Source organism: Cebidichthys violaceus, unplaced genomic scaffold (assembly GCF_023349555.1).
Source record: "Cebidichthys violaceus isolate CVI_PGR_0920_01 unplaced genomic scaffold, fCebVio1.0.p SCAF_25, whole genome shotgun sequence".
Lineage (NCBI taxonomy): Eukaryota > Metazoa > Chordata > Actinopteri > Perciformes > Stichaeidae > Cebidichthys > Cebidichthys violaceus.
Window position 1 is genome coordinate 4799562 of NW_027176428.1, and position 22407 is coordinate 4821968.

Sequence of the window (22407 nt, forward strand, 5' to 3'; positions counted from 1 at the left end):
CGACTGAAGTTTGCTGCTGATCACATGGACAAAGATAAGACCTTCTGGAGGAAAGTTCTGTGGTCAGACGAAACAAAAATCGAGCCATTTGGCCACAATGCCCAGCAATATGTTTGGAGGAGAAAAGGTGAGGCCTTTAACCCCAAGAACACCATGCCTACCGTCAAGCATGGTGGTGGTAGTATTATGCTGTGGGGCTGTTTTGCTGCCAATGGAACTGGTGCTTTACAGAGAGTAAATGGGATCATGAAGAAGGAGGATTACCTTCAAATTCTTCAAGATAACCTAAAATCATCAGCCCGAAGGTTGGGTCTTGGGCGCAGTTGGGTGTTCCAACAGGACAATGACCCCAAACACACATCAAAAGTGGTAATGGAATGGCTAAATCAGGCTAGAATTAGGGTTTTAGAATGGCGTTCCCATTGTCCTGACTTAAAATCCCATTGAGAACATGTGGACAATGCTGAAGAAACAAGTCCATGTCAGAAAGCCATCAACTTTAACTGAACTGCACCAATTCTGTCAAGAGGAGTGGTCAAAGATTCAACGAGAAGCTTGTGGATGGCTACCAAAAGCGCCTAATTGAAGTGAAAATGGCCAAGGGACATGTAACCAAATATTAGCACTGCTGTATGTATATTTTTGACCCAGCAGATTTTGTCACTTTTTCTGTTAACCCATAATAAAGTCATGAAAGAACCAAACTTCATGAATGTTTTTTGTGACAAAGAAGTATCTGTTCCAATCACTCTATCAGAGAAAAATCAGAGTTGTAGAAATAACTGGAAACTCAAGAGAGCCATGACATTATGTTCTTTACAAGTGTATGTAAACTTTTGACCACAATTGTGTGTATATATGTCAAGGTGTATATCAATAGTTTTCATCTGACACACCCGGACTGAATAAAGAACAAAATATACTCCAGCCAAGAGATGTTTTTGAACAACTTTATTAAAAACACTGCCCTTCTTTGGTCTCAGAGATGATGTTAACTAACTCTAACGTGGAAATGTGCACAAATGTCTGAGTCAAGCAAACAATAGTTACGGTTTTATTTCAGTTAAATAAATAAATCAGAGTAAATTGTGCTTAAGAAATTAGCGCAACTTTGAGGATAACAATCCTTCATGTCACTGATACATGCAATATTCCACATCAGACCTGTTTTTGTGGGCAAAGTGACAAAAATAGTGACAAAATATATACATTTATAAATAACTATACATTATATTGTAAATCATGTCCTCTAAATCAGAATGAGCCCTTCACAATTAAATACCATGCTGGTTGTTAAAGTCAGCTTTGGGAGGCAAATTAGGATTGATGAATATGGATGTGTTGATATTTCACAGTTAGTCATAAAAAAAAATCACATTTCAAAACTTCACACAAAGTTGTTTAGGTCCTTCCTTCCAAACACACAAGCAGGGACCTTGATGCAGGCTCGCCTGAGATATCTGTTCATTACAGCTGTGGTCCTGTAAACTGCAGAGAAGTGCTGCAACATTCATCAGGTCCGTCAATTTAACCCTTTTGCCTCACTTTAAAAAAAAAAAAAAAAGTTCTGTTGTAATACAAATATTTTATATTAATATTATTATAGATTTTTTTGTGATTAAAGAATAACCTGTTCATTTATAGGTCATGTTAAATGTCAATTATTACCTTTTTTTATTACTCTTATTACCCTTCAAAGTTTTAAAGGTCTACACACACACACACACAACAATTTTTGAAGCCAGGGCTCTACGCTGTAAGCCTGACATAATAAAATGAATGTATGATTTAATACTGCAATGGTTGTGGGATCAAACATTGTGATTTCAATAGAGACTTTTTTCTTATAAAGGAGCTAGTGTCTGTAGTGTCTGTTTTGGCTACAAACTAACTCACAACCTTGCTAAACTTTATAATAATTTGCATTACAACAGACACATTTATGAAAAGACAAACATTTCACTAGTGAGGCATTTGGGTTAAACGTGCTGAGGAAGGGAGATGCCGCTGCCAATTCCTCTGCGGTTAAACTGTCAGAAGGTTTCCATCCGTCGTTTGTGCTGCAGCACACAGCTGAACATGTTTTGAAGTGTGGACATGAAACCAGAGTGTCTTGAATCAGGGCTAAAGAGGGACAGAAAGAGATCTGTTGGATCGGTCTTACATACATTGCACTGCAGCTATAAATTGCTATGACAGAAGTACAATCTATTACAATTAAAACTGAGGATACTTACAGTGTTGACTTGATGAGTTGGGTCTTCGTCTTTTTCAAATCCTCCATCGATTCTTGATTCTTCTTCTGCTGCTGCTCCTCCGCAATCTGGTCCCAGATATCCGTGTTAACCCACAGGGCCCCGGGAAGGGTCAGACTGGCTCGGGTGCAGGTAATCCAGCGACACAGAGGGCAGGAGACGCTGCGGATGATGCCTTGCAGGTTGGACAGTTTCTCCAGGCAGGGTGCACAGAAGGTGTGATTGCAGTGAAGGAGCCTCGGGACCCGGTCGCTGCGTGAGTACTCGTAGCAGCAGACGACACACTCCAGCTCTTCGTTTAGGAGCATGATGAATGAGTGGTGTGTAGAGAATGGAGCACAGACTAAAAGCAGAGTGGAACTCTTCACCACACAACCTGCAGCACATGAGAAAATCAAATATTCAATATCAGAAAATTCTTTTCTTGATAATAAAAATAAAAAAATAAAAATACTCAAACCACAAAGTGTCAACCGTTTTAGAACAATACTTACTTTGAGGATTGATCGGGTGGATTGCTTTATTCCTGAAGATAGTGTCTGCTGGACTGAAGCTCTGCTGTGACTGTTGACTGACTCTTGGCTTTGGCGCTTTAAAGCCATCCCTGCATGCAGACGTGACTCATCTTGTCATGTGATTCCAACAGTTCCAACTAAAGCGGCCTCAGGTAAAATTCTTCTGTGGAATTGAACTGACATGTATGCGAGTGCCAACGTATTATGCAAATACCTTTAACAGCCTCAAATCAAAAGATTATAGCCTTTGTAAACAATCTCAGCTTGATTAAAAGAAAATCTTTATTTGAAGAAGGTAAACCCTTGACCTCATATGATAACCCCCCAATGTTGACATTTTAAAATACAATTTGTCACAGAAGCACATTAAAAAAAGGTTTTCTAAAATGCCCTGCCAAGCAGGGTAATTTATTTGCATTTACTATGAAAACATACAATGTCACACAAGATTAACTGAAGCATGGAAATTTGGGCATTTGCTGTATAATCACACAAAAACGCACTCATCATCATCATCATGTTTGTCTTTTTTAAGATTGTGCCAAGAAAAGAGCAATAAAAAAGGCAAATCTTCTGCTTTCAGACCATTTTTCAGTTGAACATTAGATACACAGTAGAACCATCTTTACTAAATGCAATGCACAACAGTAATTATCAGCAAATATGTGAGCCTGGCCCGTCTGGGTGCAGTCTGGGTTTCCCCCGCACTTCAACACGAGACAATATCCTTAGAACCGTGACAGAGAAGCCGAGGCAGTTTCTATAAATAAGAGAACAAAAACACAACCAAAAAGAAAATAATATACAGAAACAAATGGTGGTTCTCTTCTTGTGTCTCTTTACATGGACCTTATAGATTGGTGTTGTATTGGTCAGCTAAGCCAATTAAAAAAAAAGATACTGGTCTGTATTTACTTCTGTGCAGACACTGGGTTCAATGCTTGGCTCATGGGTTGACAAGAAGGAACGTCTGGACTCGTATCAGACTTTGACCACCGATCAGTAGCTCTTTCACACGCTGCCATGCCAAGTTTTATGATTTTTTTTAATCTTTTGAGATAAAGAGAAATATAGATATAGGAAATACCTTCCTGCACTACTTGCATCATCAGATATATACTTTCGTGCAGAAAGTAGACCCTCCTGATGAGATACAGAAATACTGACAAGTGTATTAATGTAATAGAATGTAATACTAGTCTACAAGACTAGTATTACATTGTTGCACACTGTTTGGGGACTTGTTTTTCTTATCATTTTTTTACATGTAGATTTGCAGCTGTCATTGTCATTGAGCACTAATGAGCCTGCTGACCATTCACGGGTGACACATCAGATTACAAAGCTTCCCATTACCCTTCCCTGTCTGTCAACATGGACCAAAAGGCATTTCTTCTGATCTTCCATTTGTGCTTAAAAATCACTCTGACATTCTTGGCACATGTAAAATCTCAAATATTATTTGGATGTCAATCTTTGACAGGGGCTGTCAGGGAAAAATGTTAGAAAGTGGTCTTTCAGGTTTGTGTGTTAAACTCTCCGTGTCTGTATGATTACGTGTTCTAAGCTCCATGTCAGTAGTGATGTGTGATCTTTGAGTTCTGTAACTGTTTGTTCAGTGGCTGGTGGGAGCACAGACAAATAAAGTTAAGCTCAGGGGCTATTCAGGCCATTGTGTGTGTGTGTGTGTGTGTGTGTGTGTGTGTGTGTGTGTGTGTGTGTGTGTGTGTGTGTGTGTGTGTGTGTGTGTGTGTGTGTGTGTACAGTTGTGGTCAAAAGTTTACATACACTTGTAAAGAACATAATGTCATGGCTCTCTTGAGTTTCCAGTTATTTCTACAACTCTGATTTTTCTCTGATAGAGTGATTGGAACAGATACTTCTTTGTCACAAAAAACATTCATGAAGTTTGGTTCTTTCATGACTTTATTATGGGTTAACAGAAAAAGTGACAAAATCTGCTGGGTCAAAAATATACATACAGCAACATGAATTAGCAATTTTGGTGACTTAGAAAGTTGTGTCAATGAAATGAGCTTCATAGCATGGCCTCTTAACTTCTTGTGAGTGATTATGAGTGACTACAGGTGGTGACTTCTCTGAGGCCATTTAAATAGGGCTCATTGGATACAAATGCCCACAAACGCTACAATGGGAAAGTCAAAGGAGCTCAGCATGGATCTGAAAAAGCAAATCATTGACTTGAACAAGTCAGGAAAGTCACTTGGAGCCATTTCAAAGCAGCTGCAGGTCCCAAGAGCAACAGTGCAAACAATTGTTTGTAAGTATAAAGTGCATGGCACTGTTTTGTCACTGCCACGATCAGGAAGAAAACACAAGCTATCACCTGCCGCTGAGAGAAAATTGGTCAGGAGGGTGAAGAGTCAACCGAGAACCACCAAAAAGCAGATCTGCCAAGAATTAGAAGCTGCTGGAACACAGGTGTCAGTGTCCACAGTCAAGCGTGTTTTGCATCTCCATGGACTGAGAGGCTGCCGTGCAAGAAGGAAGCCCTTGCTCCAAAAGCGGCACCTTAAGGCTCGACTGAAGTTTGCTGCTGATCACATGGACAAAGATAAGACCTTCTGGAGGAAAGTTCTGTGGTCAGACGAAACAAAAATCGAGCCATTTGGCCACAATGCCCAGCAATATGTTTGGAGGAGAAAAGGTGAGGCCTTTAACCCCAAGAACACCATGCCTACCGTCAAGCACGGTGGTGGTAGTATTATGCTGTGGGGCTGTTTTGCTGCCAATGGAACTGGTGCTTTACAGAGAGTAAATGGGATAATGAAGAAGGAGGATTACCTTCAAATTCTTCAAGATAACCTAAAATCATCAGCCCGAAGGTTGGGTCTTGGGCGCAGTTGGGTGTTCCAACAGGACAATGACCCCAAACACACATCAAAAGTGGTAATGGAATGGCTAAATCAGGCTAGAATTAGGGTTTTAGAATGGCGTTCCCATTGTCCTGACTTAAAATCCCATTGAGAACATGTGGACAATGCTGAAGAAACAAGTCCATGTCAGAAAGCCATCAAATTTAACTGAACTGCACCAATTCTGTCAAGAGGAGTGGTCAAAGATTCAACGAGAAGCTTGTGGATGGCTACCAAAAGCGCTTAATTGAAGTGAAAATGGCCAAGGGACATGTAACCAAATATTAGCACTGCTGTATGTATATCTTTGACCCAGCAGATTTTGTCACTTTTTCTGTTAACCCATAATAAAGTCATGAAAGAACCAAACTTCATGAATGTTTTTTGTGACAAAGAAGTATCTGTTCCAATCACTCTATCAGAGAAAAATCAGAGTTGTGGAAATAACTGGAAACTCAAGAGAGCCATGACATTATGTTCTTTACAAGTGTATGTAAACTTTTGACCACAATTGTGTGTATATATGTCAAGGTGTATATCAATAGTTTTCATCTGACACACCCGGACTGAATAAAGAACAAAATATACTCCAGCCAAGAGATGTTTTTGAACAACTTTATTAAAAACACTGCCCTTCTTTGGTCTCAGAGATGATGTTAACTAACTCTAACGTGGAAATGTGCACAAATGTCTGAGTCAAGCAAACAATAGTTACGGTTTTATTTCAGTTAAATAAATAAATCAGAGTAAATTGTGCTTAAGAAATTAGCGCAACTTTGAGGATAACAATCCTTCATGTCACTGATACATGCAATATTCCACATCAGACCTGTTTTTGTGGGCAAAGTGACAAAAATAGTGACAAAATATATACATTTATAAATAACTATACATTATATTGTAAATCATGTCCTCTAAATCAGAATGAGCCCTTCACAATTAAATACCATGCTGGTTGTTAAAGTCAGCTTTGGGAGGCAAATTAGGATTGATGAATATGGATGTGTTGATATTTCACAGTTAGTCATAAAAAAAAATCACATTTCAAAACTTCACACAAAGTTGTTTAGGTCCTTCCTTCCAAACACACAAGCAGGGACCTTGATGCAGGCTCGCCTGAGATATCTGTTCATTACAGCTGTGGTCCTGTAAACTGCAGAGAAGTGCTGCAACATTCATCAGGTCCGTCAATTTAACCCTTTTGCCTCACTTTAAAAAAAAAAAAAAAGTTCTGTTGTAATACAAATATTTTATATTAATATTATTATAGATTTTTTGTGATTAAAGAATAACCTGTTCATTTGTAGGTCATGTTAAATGTCAATTATTACCTTTTTTTATTACTCTTATTACCCTTCAAAGTTTTAAAGGTCTACACACACACACACACAACAATTTTTGAAGCCAGGGCTCTACGCTGTAAGCCTGACATAATAAAATGAATGTATGATTTAATACTGCAATGGTTGTGGGATCAAACATTGTGATTTCAATAGAGACTTTTTTCTTATAAAGGAGCTAGTGTCTGTAGTGTCTGTTTTGGCTACAAACTAACTCACAACCTTGCTAAACTTTATAATAATTTGTATTACAACAGACACATTTATGAAAAGACAAACATTTCACTAGTGAGGCATTTGGGTTAAACGTGCTGAGGAAGGGAGATGCCGCTGCCAATTCCTCTGCGGTTAAACTGTCAGAAGGTTTCCATCCGTCGTTTGTGCTGCAGCACACAGCTGAACATGTTTTGAAGTGTGGACATGAAACCAGAGTGTCTTGAATCAGGGCTAAAGAGGGACAGAAAGAGATCTGTTGGATCGGGCTTACATACATTGCACTGCAGCTATAAATTGCTATGACAGAAGTACAATCTATTACAATTAAAACTGAGGATACTTACAGTGTTGACTTGATGAGTTGGGTCTTCGTCTTTTTCAAATCCTCCATCGATTCTTGATTCTTCTTCTGCTGCTGCTCCTCCGCAATCTGGTCCCAGATATCCGTGTTAACCCACAGGGCCCCGGGAAGGGTCAGACTGGCTCGGGTGCAGGTAATCCAGCGACACAGAGGGCAGGAGACGCTGCGGATGATGCCTTGCAGGTTGGACAGTTTCTCCAGGCAGGGTGCACAGAAGGTGTGATTGCAGTGAAGGAGCCTCGGGACCCGGTCGCTGCGTGAGTACTCGTAGCAGCAGACGACACACTCCAGCTCTTCGTTTAGGAGCATGATGAATGAGTGGTGTGTAGAGAATGGAGCACAGACTAAAAGCAGAGTGGAACTCTTCACCACACAACCTGCAGCACATGAGAAAATCAAATATTCAATATCAGAAAATTCTTTTCTTGATAATAAAAATAAAAAAATAAAAATACTCAAACCACAAAGTGTCAACCGTTTTAGAACAATACTTACTTTGAGGATTGATCGGGTGGATTGCTTTATTCCTGAAGATAGTGTCTGCTGGACTGAAGCTCTGCTGTGACTGTTGACTGACTCTTGGCTTTGGCGCTTTAAAGCCATCCCTGCATGCAGACGTGACTCATCTTGTCATGTGATTCCAACAGTTCCAACTAAAGCGGCCTCAGGTAAAATTCTTCTGTGGAATTGAACTGACATGTATGCGAGTGCCAACGTATTATGCAAATACCTTTAACAGCCTCAAATCAAAAGATTATAGCCTTTGTAAACAATCTCAGCTTGATTAAAAGAAAATCTTTATTTGAAGAAGGTAAACCCTTGACCTCATATGATAACCCCCAAATGTTGACATTTTAAAATACAATTTGTCACAGAAGCACATTAAAAAAAGGTTTTCTAAAATGCCCTGCCAAGCAGGGTAATTTATTTGCATTTACTATGAAAACATACAATGTCACACAAGATTAACTGAAGCATGGAAATTTGGGCATTTGCTGTATAATCACACAAAAACGCACTCATCATCATCATCATGTTTGTCTTTTTTAAGATTGTGCCAAGAAAAGAGCAATAAAAAAGGCAAATCTTCTGCTTTCAGACCATTTTTCAGTTGAACATTAGATACACAGTAGAACCATCTTTACTAAATGCAATGCACAACAGTAATTATCAGCAAATATGTGAGCCTGGCCCGTCTGGGTGCAGTCTGGGTTTCCCCCGCACTTCAACACGAGACAATATCCTTAGAACCGTGACAGAGAAGCCGAGGCAGTTTCTATAAATAAGAGAACAAAAACACAACCAAAAAGAAAATAATATACAGAAACAAATGGTGGTTCTCTTCTTGTGTCTCTTTACATGGACCTTATAGATTGGTGTTGTATTGGTCAGCTAAGCCAATTAAAAAAAAAGATACTGGTCTGTATTTACTTCTGTGCAGACACTGGGTTCAATGCTTGGCTCATGGGTTGACAAGAAGGAACGTCTGGACTCGTATCAGACTTTGACCACCGATCAGTAGCTCTTTCACACGCTGCCATGCCAAGTTTTATGATTTTTTTTAATCTTTTGAGATAAAGAGAAATATAGATATAGGAAATACCTTCCTGCACTACTTGCATCATCAGATATATACTTTCGTGCAGAAAGTAGACCCTCCTGATGAGATACAGAAATACTGACAAGTGTATTAATGTAATAGAATGTAATACTAGTCTACAAGACTAGTATTACATTGTTGCACACTGTTTGGGGACTTGTTTTTCTTATCATTTTTTTACATGTAGATTTGCAGCTGTCATTGTCATTGAGCACTAATGAGCCTGCTGACCATTCACGGGTGACACATCAGATTACAAAGCTTCCCATTACCCTTCCCTGTCTGTCAACATGGACCAAAAGGCATTTCTTCTGATCTTCCATTTGTGCTTAAAAATCACTCTGACATTCTTGGCACATGTAAAATCTCAAATATTATTTGGATGTCAATCTTTGACAGGGGCTGTCAGGGAAAAATGTTACAAAGTGGTCTTTCAGGTTTGTGTGTTAAACTCTCCGTGTCTGTATGATTACGTGTTCTACTTTAACTAGAGCTAAACATATTGCTAGGAAGAAAAAAAACACGTTACATTTCCACCTTGACCCAAAAAAACACTCGTTACGTGGTGCGATTGAAGGTGGAGAAACCAGTTCTTAAACTGTGGCTGCAAGTTACTGGCACTTGATGCCTTAATGCTACACAAGGCATGGAAAACGAAAACTGACAAATACAAAAAGAGTGTGATATTCATGTATGTATGTCAAAAAAAACTAAGTTGAAGGCCCTTCAAATGCACAACATTGATGAGGAGAATCACACAACTGGTCTTAGTGGCACTCCCTTTCTCTTGATTTTGGGAATATTTGGCGCTGCAATAGCATGAAGTCACAGCTTGAGGAGTCTCTATGATCTGATGAATGACGAGTAAACACTGCAGAGGGAATTACTTCTTGTAAAAGTGATGGAAAGGGAGACGCCTGCTTTGCTTAAGCTTTTTATCAGTAATGTTCATGATGAACATGGAGAACAATGGTGCATTTTAGCATTTTAGCATATTTCTGTTGTTGTGACCTGCCTCTCCGGCCCAGTATCTTTAGTTCTACACTCTTACACAACCCATGAGCCAAGTTTGTTCCTATTGCTGACATAAACCACTGAAGCACAGAGTGGATCGCAACCGTTTTTAATAAGCCCCTCTAATTCCCCGGCCCTACTGCCACTCACGTCCACTCCCCCACCTCCTCCTCCTCCTCCTCCTCTCAATCCTCCTTGGGTGGGTCGGCTTTGAGTTTCCGTCATCCAAAGTCCATGGTGGTGGTGGTGGTCGTTGTGGTGGTCGTGGAGGGGTTTAACCCAGGACTGAACATCCCTCCCCCACATAGTGTGTTTGTAGAATTTTGGAGTCCACTAGCTGGCTCGCCTGCAGGGGGAGCGCCGCCCTACAACACCGGCTCCTCTCACTCCTGGGCTATGCTCCTCAGCACGTACTTGACCGTGTACGCAAACGCTGCAAAGCCCACGATCACAAACAGGTTGGCAAGAGCGCCACCTAAAAGTCCGTGGTTGCGATTGGCTTGCTGCAGGCCAGGGGCGGGGTTAGCGCCCCCGAAGGGGATGGGAACTCCGTTGAGGGCGGGGAGCCCGTAGTGGGCGTGCTGAGGGTCCCCGTCAGGAACCACGTCGGGTAAGGGGAGGGGCTGAGTGCGGGCGCTTAACTCCTCCTGGGCCTTCTGTTTCTGCTTCATCTCCTGGTGTAGGGGAAGGAATTGGACAATATTAAGCCAACAAAAAACAGAAAAAGAGAAAACAAGAAGTTAGAGATCCCCTCATACATACATCGACTACATCTGGGAACAGCTCACAGAACACTTTATCCTTGAGGTTGAAGGCCAGGCTTTGGGCTGACAGCTGTCTTTTCTGGAGAGAGAAAAAAAAAAAAAAAAAGAGCACATGAGATATTTGAGGCATCACAGGTGGGTTATTACCATGTGCTGCATTTTGGGTCTCTCGTTTGCACTCACTGTGTAGTCGGAGGTTTCAATGCTGCCGAGGGTGGGGCCTTTCTCCACCATGAAGCTGAGCAGACCTGTGAGGATGGTGGAGACGGACCACGCAGGGTTCCACGTGTCTGGATGAAAGTCTGTGATGGACAAACATAACCTGTGGAGAAAACAAGGAGGAGTTACAATAAAAGAGCATGAGCAAAGCCATTTAAAAAAACTCTTCAAATCCTGAATTCTCATTTAATTCAACACTTAAAACTATATTCTTACCTTGTATTGCACTTAAATCTCCCATTTGGTGTTATCATATAGATGCTTGGTGGTTTAAAAGGAAATTCCCGAGGAAATATAAGTTTTCCATGATAATATCCTCCTATGGAAAATGGAATTTATGACATCACTTAACACGAAAACGAAATGCGTAATGCTCGCATTAGTAAAGCTGAGACGGAACATTTGCCTCACTACTTCTGAAATTACATCATTCACAAAACACAGAGATGAGCAGGATTCAACTTGTCAAAATATGCCGAGTAACCGAAACTACTTGAGGAGTATGCGTTAACTGTGAGTAGGTTTTACCTTCATATGGAGTTTTTTCAGGACCTCTGACTACATAGTGCCTAGAGAAGACAGAAAAACATTCCATTAGTGACTAAAAATAATATTCTAAATGAATCATTTCCATCCTCCAGAACTGCATGAATGTGCTAGCAATGGCCTAGAATTAAACTCTGTTTAGACTGTTTCACTTCAGTAGCTCTACTTTTAATTAATTCTTGTTACTTTTTCATTATCTTAAACAATCATTTTCAGGAGTGTCCTGGTAGTTAAGATGCATATCATACAGCTGCAACGTCCTTAGGACCGTCATATGTTTTTTGATCACAAGAAGTTCATCTGCAGTCAATCTCTAATGCACAGATAGAGATGACAAACAGAGGAAGAAGTGCAATTGTATGCAGCTCACATGTTAGAGACATGAAAGACTAATGTGATTCATGACACATCTGGCCGAAGTCAAGACAGATGTAAATTCTATGATAATTGACTCAGTTGTTCATTGTATCTGTTCTTAGCTCATTTCAGCCATTAAAGTGCAGTATTGTTGTCTGTTTTAGTATTGTTTTATTAATTTGCTAACACTAATTACAGATCATCCATCCACAGAACAAGAATAGAAAATACCTGAACATGACTCAACACTAGTTTCAAAACAATGATTAAGAATAATGTGACCCGATAGTGAAATAAAATATAGATTAAGGTATAAAAATACAGATGTCATTATAGGAACCAGGAAGAAAGCCAAATGAAGATTGGTGGTAGTTACACATAAAGGCTTTTATTGTTAACATGCAAGTGATGTCATTATGATTCATTATAAAGAGCTGTATACTGGTCGTTGAGGTTTTCCCTGGAAGAACTAATGGCTATTCATCCCCTGAATAAATATTAACTTTGGCTTATCTTTATTACACGTTCAGGATTTTACCATTAAACATTAAAAAACATCACGCCCATGATGTTGATGGATGACAACAGGTTGATAGATTGCGGTTTGTTTTTACGTGCATGTGCTTCAGTGTTCCCCTTCTCCTCTGCTGTGTGCAGAGTGCTGCTATTGATGTCAGGTTGACTAAGGGTTGTGTGTGGGTGTGTTTATTTGCGCTTTGGAGCGTAACCGCCACGAAACAATCCAAAAATAGCGTTTTCCTTCTCTGATTCATTGTATCGCTCCCTCTCTTCATTTACTCTATAGCTTGTTGACCATTGCCTCTCTCTCTCTCTCTCTCTCTCTCTCTCTCTCTCTCTCTCTCTCTCTCTCTCTCTCTCTCTCTCTCTCTCTCTCGTTTGTATTTGAACTACTTTCTACTGAAGAAATAGTGATTTTTAATGTTGTCTCTGAGATTTATATCTTCAAACATGGGTAGATGAAACCAAACCCTTGTGTAAGCAACGGTTTTAAAAAGTAGCCTAAAGGGCAATTTACATGTTGCATCTAAGAATGTGTGGAAACATCAGCTGTGTTGCTTTCATCCTTTTATCCAAGGTGCTTGGACGGTTGCGCTGCTGTCGACCAGCCCTTACTAAGCAAACCTTATGGTGCGCTGCGATGATCTTATATCTATCTTAGAAATTGTTTTGTGGTCCTTCAGGCCCCTTAACAAACCACCGCTTTAAACCAATGTTAAAATTGTATGTCCCACACACCCAACAGCTGTTAAAATGTTAATGTAGTAGTTTAAAAAAAAAAAAAAAAACTAATAGTTAATAGAATTTGATACGTCGCATTTTTTTTTTTTTTGTTAACTTACATTTTTGTACGTTTTTTTTATCATTTAAATGTTCACATATTTCTATTACACAGAAGATTCACAGATTTCTCTGGACAAAAAGAGCTGTAGTTATTTAGTGACAAGATGTCAGAATTAGAGAATGTCTAAACTCTGTTGAGAACATAAAAAAGGTCCACGTTAGAGCTCTGAGATGCAACGTATTGGTGATGATGAATGCTGGCTCTTGACGGGATGGAAACCTTACCATTCTAGGATGTTAGAAGGGAGAGGTTCTGCACAGATGTAAGGCACAGGGTCTTTCTTTATCCTGAGGTAATCCTGTTTAAGTCGCTGAGTGGCTGTAGTTGGAGCTCTCTTATTCCCGTTGCTGTTCATCTGAGGATTTAGAGGACATGCAAAAAGGACTTAATGAAATTCATCTTGATATTATCTCTTGAAATGAGTTACTGATACACAGAGGCACCACTATCAGGTTGTATTCCCTAGCAATAGTAGGCCCAAGTGTGGCCTTCCTTTACATTTTTTTAGATGTTTTACATTTGACTGATGGCATGGTGTTCATGATGATGATGATGTGTGTCTTCAACACTGCTTCGTCTCAGTTGTGGATGAAAATTGGTGACAATTGAAAATGCATAGAAAAAATACAGCATACAGTATGACTGACAATTGATTTATATAAAAGTATCTTTATATATTTATAGATAATTTCCTCTACAGTTACATATATCATGATGTCTCAACATTGGGAGAATTGCCTGAGATGATTGTGTACAACAGATTGTGATAAATCATATTGATCAGTGGTCAAAAACCTAATGATGGTAAAAAGGGGTCATTTTACTACAATATAGCTGTAATGTAACCCATCAAAGGCCTAGTTCCTAATTTATTGTGGATTATCTAAATGTCATTGATACTACACTTAAAATAATAAATAGTGTCATTCTGAAGACTGGGCCCCTTTGGTGAGATTTTTATTTATTTTAATTCTGCAATTAATGACTGATATATGGATTACCTATTAGCGCACCAATGAATTGTTTAATCTGTAAAATGCCACTAAAGAGTTGCGAGCTGTTGCTCACAGAGTTTGACCCACAGTCAAAAGACCCAAAATCAGTCAATTTACAAATGATACAAAAGGTATCTTGTTATGATACAAAGACAAGCAGAAAAATCTCATATTGAAGTTGTAGACCAGCAATAATTGTTCTTCACAAATGTCACTGAATCTTAGAATGGCTGTAGAATCAGGCAGCAGTAGCTTTAACAGGGCTACTGTTGGGAATTTATAAAAAATTCTATTGCCGTAGCTGTTGAGCAGGTCGTACTTTAAACACATGGTTGCAGTTTGACCCCTCTAGCTCCTACTGTCTGCATGTCAAAGTGGCCTCCAGAAAGATACTGAACCCCAAGTTGCTCCCCGGGCTCTTCACAGCAGCCTACTGCTCTTAAAAAGGCTTAGGATGGATAAATGCAGAGATCAAATTTCATGTATTTATATGACAAGCATATTGTGTGTTTTAGAGTTTTAGAATAATAAAGTACAACGTTTACTATATACAGGACACATCAGCATAATGAACTTGAAACTAAAGTACTAGTATTTAGAGACTGTGCTGTTACATGTATAGGAAAGACATGATTTAGATTTAAATGTACTTTTAACCTAACTGTCATTCCATCTCAGTCAGCTGAACTCAAGATAACTTCTCTATCAGCAAACACTGCTGACCCAGTGTCATGGTGCTAACAGCTGGCAGTATAACGCTAATTCCCTGTACTTTAACTGTAAGAGTATTGAAATTATGTCAGGGTAAATTCATAATAAACCACGGGCTACTTAACGTTACCGCAATTTATTTATTAACTGAGGCTAATCAGCAACGTTACTTGGCAAGCTACTGCTACTGCTACATCTCTGGCTAACCGCACAGATCGATTGGTTAGCTCAATATCGATCAACAACCAACTGTGAACTGTGTAGATAAACTTCTAACTGCATAACCTCAACGTCTCAACTGACAATTTGTTTTTATCAATCACAGCGTATCAATACTGTCCTCCCAGACAGGATAACTTGATACAGCGCCTTCGATTAAGCTAGCAGGCACAGCTGATGAGAAGTCCTGTCTGTGTGTACTATGTTGACGTTAACGTTAGCTAACGTAGGCCAGAGCTATGTTTGGCTACCTAGCGTTAGCAGCGGCTAGCACAAACAGTTGTGTTAGAAACAAGAGCTGTCCTCCGCATCTCTCGTATTTACAAAGTAGAGGAAGTTTAGTATAGACATACCTCTCCAGACACTCCAGTGACGACAGGTATTCGTGGTTGGACACGAAATAAAGCTGTTGTTTCTGTTGTCAAACCCCAAACCGATAAGACGATGACACCAACGTAGCTTTAGCTATCGCCAGCAGGAGGAAAAATTACACTTCCGGTTTACTTCTTCTTCTTCTTCTGTGACGTTTAACAGCAGCTTGCATCCTATTACTTGTATTACTGCCACTGTTCCAAGTGGTGATAACATGTTCTACAGTTTCTGGTGCTTGGTTGTGCTTGCTGTGTCCTATTCTTAACCATGATATTGCGACCTCTTCTCTCCTGTTTACTCAACTATATCTTACACTGCCCACTTTATTTTGAATTAATTGTAGGTGTCTCCCCCTCGTCTCCTGGTCCAAATGTTGTTGCCATATGTTGTTGATATTTTTCCTTATATTGCCCTTTGCCTCTGGTTTGGATAACTTGATACAGATGTCTATATTATTTTCCTTTAGTGCGTGTTTAGCTAGTTTGTCAACTTTTTAATTTCCTCTGATACCTATATGAGCCGGAATCCATATAAATGTAACCTCAGTGCCTTGTTTTTATTGCTCTTGAGTGACTTGACATTATTTTGAATAACAGATCCTGTTGAATATTGGACACATCTGACGTTAGACTAGAAAATACAGACATGGAATCACTGCAAATAAGGACTTTGTCTGGTCTGTGTTGTTAATCCGCTAGAGCCATAAAAAGTGCATGCAACTCAACTGTATACACAGCTGCCAGACGTCTCATCACATTTATAACTTTTTTACTTTTATCAATAACATTTTTAATGCGGTGTTAATTTGCTGTCAAAGTGCACTCCTAAAAACCAAAATGTCTCTAATATTTCTAAATTGTTTCCATACAGCTTCAGATGGAAGTTTCCCCTCGTTCTCCTTCTTGTAAAGACCATTACTTTTGTTTTTTCAACTGAGAATTTAAATCCCCATTTCTTCCCCCACATTTTAACTTCTTGTATCCCTTCTTGCAGTTTTTGAACTACATGTTCCAAATTTCTTCCATTTTTCCATAAGACCCCACCATCCGCAAATAATGACCTTCCCATATCTGGTGACACCGTTTCAAAGATGTCATCTATTGCAATTGAGAAAAGTATAGGTCTTACCACCTTACCATTTTCTACCTCTTATTTCTTCGACATTTCAGCTCTTACTTTTACCTGGATAGTTCTCTTATTTAAAAAGTCCATTATCCAATCAAACTGTTTTTCCCTAAGTCCCATTAAGTGCATTTTTATCAAAAGCCCTTCCCTCCATATCATATCATAAGCTTTTTATACATCAAAAAACATTGCTGCCACAGTTTCTTCATTCACTTGTGCCTTTCTTACCTCATCTTCTAGACATACAATTAAATCCAAAGTTCCCCGACCTTTCCTAAATCCACCCTGACACCCCAGTAATATCTGCTGCTTCTCTAAATAATACATTCATCTTACTCATAAGGTTACATATATGTGATGTTCGGACAATTAGCCTATAATTTGATGGGTTACTTATCTTTCCCTGGCTTATAGGAACAATAACAGCGTCCTTCCACCTTGCTGGTATGCTAAATTCCTCCCAAACTTTATTATACAATGTTAATAACTTACTCAGCCCATCTCCACTTAAATGCTTTATCATAATATAACATATTTCATCCTTTCCTGGGGCAGTCATTCCAGCTTCAGCAACTGCTCTATTTAACTCTCCCATTGTGAATGGAACACTCAATTAATCTTCAGTATTCTCTTTCTTCCTCAAGGCATCCATTTTCATACTTTGTTTCCTCTCTAGTTCGTCTTCCTTTGCCAGACAAATTGCTAGAGCTGTTTATTTTTACAAAAGTATTAACCAATATCTCAGCTTTCTCTTTATTAGTTTACACTACTTCTTTTTCAGTTGTTAGCACAGGATAACTCCACTCTTTTCTGTCCCCTCCCATCTTGTTAGCCATCCCCCAAACTTGTCCTGCTGGAGCTGTATTTCCAACTGTGTCACAAAACCTTCTCCAATATGCCCTTTTTGCCTGCTTATTGTCTTTCTCACTAATGCCAGAGCCTTTTCAACTGTATCATCTGCTGAAAGTTGAGAGTTCTTTTCTTTAACTTGAATGCCCTGTTTCTATTTCTAATTGCCTCTTTGCATGTATTGTTCCACCATCACACTGCTTTTCTTCTTGTTTTCCATTACTTTTTAGGGATAGATTTTAGAGCCACCGTCCTAATGCCTTCTGTAAACATATCATTGAAAGTTTCAATAGCCATATTATCATTAATCTTACTTAGTTGACCATCACTCTCTTCTCTCACTCACTTTCCCAAAACGTCTTTCCATCCCTTTCTACTTTTACTGATGTATGAATATTCATTTTACAGAATATTGGGTAGTGATCCCTGCCTATGGTTCCTTCGTGATATGCTTTCCAGTCACACACTGGGGTAATATTATTAGAAACCAGTGTTAGGTCAAGTACAGACTCCTTTTCTGTATTGACATCAACCCTTGTTTTACTTCCATCATTTAAGGAGACTAAATTCCTTTCATCTAATAGTTCTTCTGTGGTTTGACCACTACTATCAGTTCTTTCACTCCCCCATAATGTGTTATGTGAGTTGAAGTCCCCACACCACACCACGCTTGCCCTATCTTGCCCTTATAGTTCTTGCAATTTGCTAAATTCTATTCCCAAACATGGATTATAACAATTCACCACCACCAATGCTTTCCTTTCAACCCACACTTCCACTACCATACCTCATTTCTTTCCCTACCCAGTACTCTAGGTAATCCCTTGTTTTACAAAAGTAAAACAACCCCCTCCTTGTCCTTCTTTCCTATCTGTATGCACATAACATTTGGTTTCTCCCTCCTGCTATCTATATATTTCTTAAACTCCTTTCCATTGGTAATCAAACCTCTTGCATTCCATTAAAGTATTGTTATAATTATCAACCAATACATAATTCTTGGCTTGCCTGCAAACTAAGATTGTGTCTTCCTGCCATTTCAATCCTATCATATCGAGATGATGCAGTGCTGCTTTTATGATTATTTACAGTAAATCCTCTCAGTTTTAAAATCAACCTCAGAAGTTGCGTTCATCACCCCTGTTATGAAAGTCACCAGCTTCTCCTTCTCCGCCCATACCCTGATTCTCTCATTCCTTTCTACCCCCACTGTCATTTGTCCTTCGTGACTAAGGTCCTCTGACTGCTGACTTCACAACGCTATGTTTCCCTCCACAGTTGCAGCACTTTGGCTGAACTCCTTCTCAACACGTTCCCCATTCATGTTCTCCTCCACACCTGGCACACCTTCTCTTTCCTTTGTATAGGTTTAGGAGTATATTCCCGAACATTGTATTTTACAAATCCAAAATATAGTTGCCTTGGGATGTCTTTTACATAAAACTCTGCCAGAACTGTTTGTTTCCTTTTTCTCAACTCCTCTTGTCATTCTTTTAGCCCTCTTAACTGCTCTGTTACATACTCGCAAGTTCTCCGGTTTCCTTCTTCATTTGTGTAGCCGATCTGGAATATTATGCATACAAAAGAAAGTACAATAATATTTATTAAATAGTCTACTGTTATCCTGGAATATAATTATTTATAGACCCATACATTGTAGTCTATTAATCACTGAGACATGCATGACATAACAAAGTTGTATGTGTCTACTCTGAGTACCCTTTTTGCATCTTTTCAACAATCAGCTTGAGGTCATCTTGCTGGTGCTTTATTGTCACTATCATTACTGGCCAAAGTTGAAAAGAAAACTGAATGAAATGCACAAAAACATTCATGTTTTTGACCTTTGACTATAGGCTATTTATCTTGCACCAGTTTTAAAACAGTTTAAAAAAAACATTTCATCAGAGATTTAAAGTTCACAAAATCAAATCATACAAAACATTAAAGTTCACTTCACTGATTTTCACTCATCATAGAGAGTATAATCAAGCCTGGAAACAATTGCATTGAAGGGAGGATCTAACAAATATGGTGTTACATTATAGCAAATATAATATCCAATGCTTTGGGTCTTGACTTACAGTATACTTGAGACTAAAAGTCTCAGCTTCTGCTGCTTCAATTTGGAAATATTCTTTCTAAATGTATCTCATGTGAGTCCCACAACTTTATGGAAGTACAATACTAAATTGTTGGTGTGCATTGCCCCTTTTAAAAACACCATGGTAATCTTTGTCCAGAGATCTTCTGACACGCTACAATGACTGTTGTTAATTCTTTGCCATCACCAAAACTGGTGTGAAGTTAACTGAATTGACATCTGTGCAAAGGAAATGTTTGAACTATATATTATAACATTTTGATATGACCAAGTTATATTATTTTTACCTTGACTTCACATATTTAGAAGAGCAAATGAGAACAATTACAAGCCTAGTTAAAGTTTTAAAATTGCTTTAACTAGAGCATGCATGCTTTTCACCTTTTGCTTACGTCTGCAGCACTCACTCCCCAGCATCAAAATATTGTTTTTAATGGCATTTGGCTTGCTCCCTCTTGTTTCCAAAGTGACTGAAGAGCGGTCACAATAAGTGGTGGTCAGTGGTCACTGTGGCTTCTTGCAGTTGCTGAACTGTATGCTCCTTCTCCTCAGCTTCTCGGGCTGGAGAGACGCGAGGAGAGAAAACTCGCGAAAGACATCAACGCAGGAGATGTCACCTGCAACAGGGGATACTAAAGTCAAAGTGGGTTTGTCCCACCACAGAGCACTGTTGAGACTGCAATACTGCAATCTCCATTTAACCACATTTCCCAATCCACAAAGAAAGACAGATAAAGATAAGCCTCTGCATGAAAGAGAAAATGGCCCAAAGCATGGCCTCAAGACGGAGTGAAGTTCCTCAGTCTACTTTGGTGCTACATGCGACACCTATTCCTTCAGGTACTATAAATGACTCATTCTTCTAAGCGTCTTTGGTTTATGAGTAAATTATTTGTATATACTAAAAACGTAGTAACTTATAAACATTTATAAAAGATTACCCTTCTAAATGGGACTCTTGGTTAATTTGTAGAGCAGAAATCAGGAACTTGCAAGGAAAGAGTGATGAGCATCCCGTCCATTTCACTCCTACATCATCCTGGGATCCTTTTTCCTCTATATTTTTAAGTCACTACCAAGTTATATCTGGATGAATGGGCTTATTATACTAATTTGTATTTCATAAAATAAAGTGTACCATACTTACCCATTCTTTGTGACCTACTGGCCTATACAATTGATGTTTGGACATTTTCTGAGTATGAACTATCCAAATGTATGGGATTTCTGCATTATAGCTAGGTTCTAGACACAATAGTCCTCCACAAAAGATTGTTGTACTTCCTTCATTGCTCCCCAGAACCCCAAAAACTTCAAGACCACTCCAAATGTGTGTGTGCAACAGAACCCCAAAGCCACCAGAGCAGAGAGAATCACAGTATCACCCTAGTCCTCTAGTAAGACAGCCCAGGATGCTTCACTCACTCTATCCCGAACATCCTTTGGTTTAACTCTCCTGCTGCTTGTGGCAACCCCTGTGGTAACAGAAGCAATGATATGTCAGTCAGTGATTATTTCCTCAGGTGGACATGTGCTGTTTGCCTGAAGTGTAAAGTGAGGAATTAGACATTTCTGGCATGGGAGAACATGTTTCAGTGATGGTGTAACAATGCTTGTGAGATCACATAAATGTTTTACACCTTGGAGACACTGAATTATTCAAGGCACAGTGTTGCTGCTGCAGGCTAGAAACTGAGATACAATTTGAAACACATGTGATCCTATACACTTAAGTTATCTTTAAATCGTGTGTTGACATTGACCTGGTTGTCTAGAGATGTCCAAGTGTACAGCTCCTTTGTATTTGTCATGAAGGAAATCATTTAATTGCTTTGAATAAGCCCAGTGCTACCCAAAAGTGTTATAAACCAAAAGATACACCAGACCAGATTGAAAAAAATAGCATTCTCCCAACATCAAACTGTATTTCTTCAGAGCTATATTTATTCAAATTTAATTTAATCTTTTGGGGAAACTATTTTCTGTAAAAGCTTTTTCAAATACATTGCTGCTATGTTGAGAGAATGTTATGCATAAGAGATGAGACAGGAAACAGAAATGAGAGGAAAAAGCAGGAAGCAGGGTTAGTTCATCAAGAGTTTCTGTTTTATTGTATGTATTTTGTTGTCTTTTTTCCCCTCAGTGCTTCTAAAGACAAAGAAGAAAGTATTTCAAAGATATCCAAATGTCAGTGAGCAGGAGAACACCTCAAACTGTGGTACAGTTCTGCCTGACAGGTTGTTGTTTTTGGAAGAGAATAAAAAGACAGACATAAACCAGATCAGACAGTCAGGATCCGTGATTGAATGCTGAGAGGCAGAAAGTTGGGTTTAAATACACAAGTGTACTATTTACAACAGGTTTGCTTTAAACAGCATCTTTAACCACTCCTATGTCAATACACACAATGGACACAACATTTAATACTTCCGCTAGAGCGAGGGCCCTGAACAGTTTGGTCACAGTAGCTTCACATAACCCCCTAGACTGGTTCAACTTGCAGTACATTGAACTATTGCAGAATATCACCTGCCATACCAAAATCTCTCAGGTCTGTCACATTTCTGTAACCTCTTTTCAACATGTGAGTACACCAACAGTGTTTC

At 39.1% G+C, this 22407-nt stretch overlaps 4 protein-coding genes across 4 annotated transcripts in view; all 4 read right to left on the minus strand.

Moving 5' to 3' along the window:
- Positions 1–936: 936 nt before the first annotated feature.
- Positions 937–2809, minus strand: LOC137879544 (RING finger protein 208-like). Its single transcript, XM_068720329.1, has 3 exons — positions 2750–2809; positions 2238–2631; positions 937–2124 (listed from the first exon to the last, which is right to left on the minus strand). The coding sequence occupies exons 2-3, from the start codon at positions 2561–2563 to the stop codon at positions 2034–2036; spliced, it is 417 nt and encodes a 138-aa protein (XP_068576430.1). The 5' UTR covers positions 2564–2631; positions 2750–2809; the 3' UTR covers positions 937–2033.
- Positions 2810–6247: 3438 nt separating this feature from the next.
- Positions 6248–8118, minus strand: LOC137879541 (RING finger protein 208-like). Its single transcript, XM_068720324.1, has 3 exons — positions 8059–8118; positions 7547–7940; positions 6248–7433 (listed from the first exon to the last, which is right to left on the minus strand). The coding sequence occupies exons 2-3, from the start codon at positions 7870–7872 to the stop codon at positions 7343–7345; spliced, it is 417 nt and encodes a 138-aa protein (XP_068576425.1). The 5' UTR covers positions 7873–7940; positions 8059–8118; the 3' UTR covers positions 6248–7342.
- A 225-nt stretch (positions 8119–8343) lies between these two features.
- On the minus strand, positions 8344–15854 carry ube2j2 (ubiquitin-conjugating enzyme E2, J2 (UBC6 homolog, yeast)). The gene is made up of 7 exons (XM_068720380.1): positions 15705–15854; positions 13651–13781; positions 11689–11729; positions 11377–11479; positions 11125–11263; positions 10940–11020; positions 8344–10851 (listed from the first exon to the last, which is right to left on the minus strand). The coding sequence occupies exons 2-7, from the start codon at positions 13779–13781 to the stop codon at positions 10561–10563; spliced, it is 786 nt and encodes a 261-aa protein (XP_068576481.1). The 5' UTR covers positions 15705–15854; the 3' UTR covers positions 8344–10560.
- A 3428-nt stretch (positions 15855–19282) lies between these two features.
- Positions 19283–22407, minus strand: part of LOC137879419 (arf-GAP with coiled-coil, ANK repeat and PH domain-containing protein 3-like) — a 54114-nt gene continuing 50989 nt past the window's right edge. The window contains exon 25 of the mRNA XM_068720121.1: positions 19283–20418. Coding sequence (XP_068576222.1) covers positions 20306–20418 — 113 coding nt within the window. The 3' untranslated portion in view covers positions 19283–20305. The remainder of the gene's footprint in view (positions 20419–22407) is intronic.

Excerpts from the sequence above, each read along its gene's own strand:
- ube2j2 (XM_068720380.1), bottom strand. The coding sequence starts at position 13,781 with ATGAACAGCAACGGGAATAAGAGAGCTCCAACTACAGCCACTCAGCGA. Across the intron at positions 11,021-11,124 it reads TTGAAACCTCCGACTACACA|AAAAGACAGCTGTCAGCCCA; the intron begins GTGAGTGCAAAC and ends TTCTCTCTCCAG. Across the intron at positions 10,852-10,939 it reads TGTTCCCAGATGTAGTCGAT|GAGATGAAGCAGAAACAGAA; the intron begins GTATGTATGAGG and ends CCCCTACACCAG.
- LOC137879544 (XM_068720329.1), bottom strand. The coding sequence starts at position 2,563 with ATGCTCCTAAACGAAGAGCTGGAGTGTGTCGTCTGCTGCTACGAGTAC. Across the intron at positions 2,125-2,237 it reads CAACTCATCAAGTCAACACT|CCCTGATTCAAGACACTCTG; the intron begins GTAAGTATCCTC and ends GTCCCTCTTTAG.
- LOC137879541 (XM_068720324.1), bottom strand. The coding sequence starts at position 7,872 with ATGCTCCTAAACGAAGAGCTGGAGTGTGTCGTCTGCTGCTACGAGTAC. Across the intron at positions 7,434-7,546 it reads CAACTCATCAAGTCAACACT|CCCTGATTCAAGACACTCTG; the intron begins GTAAGTATCCTC and ends GTCCCTCTTTAG.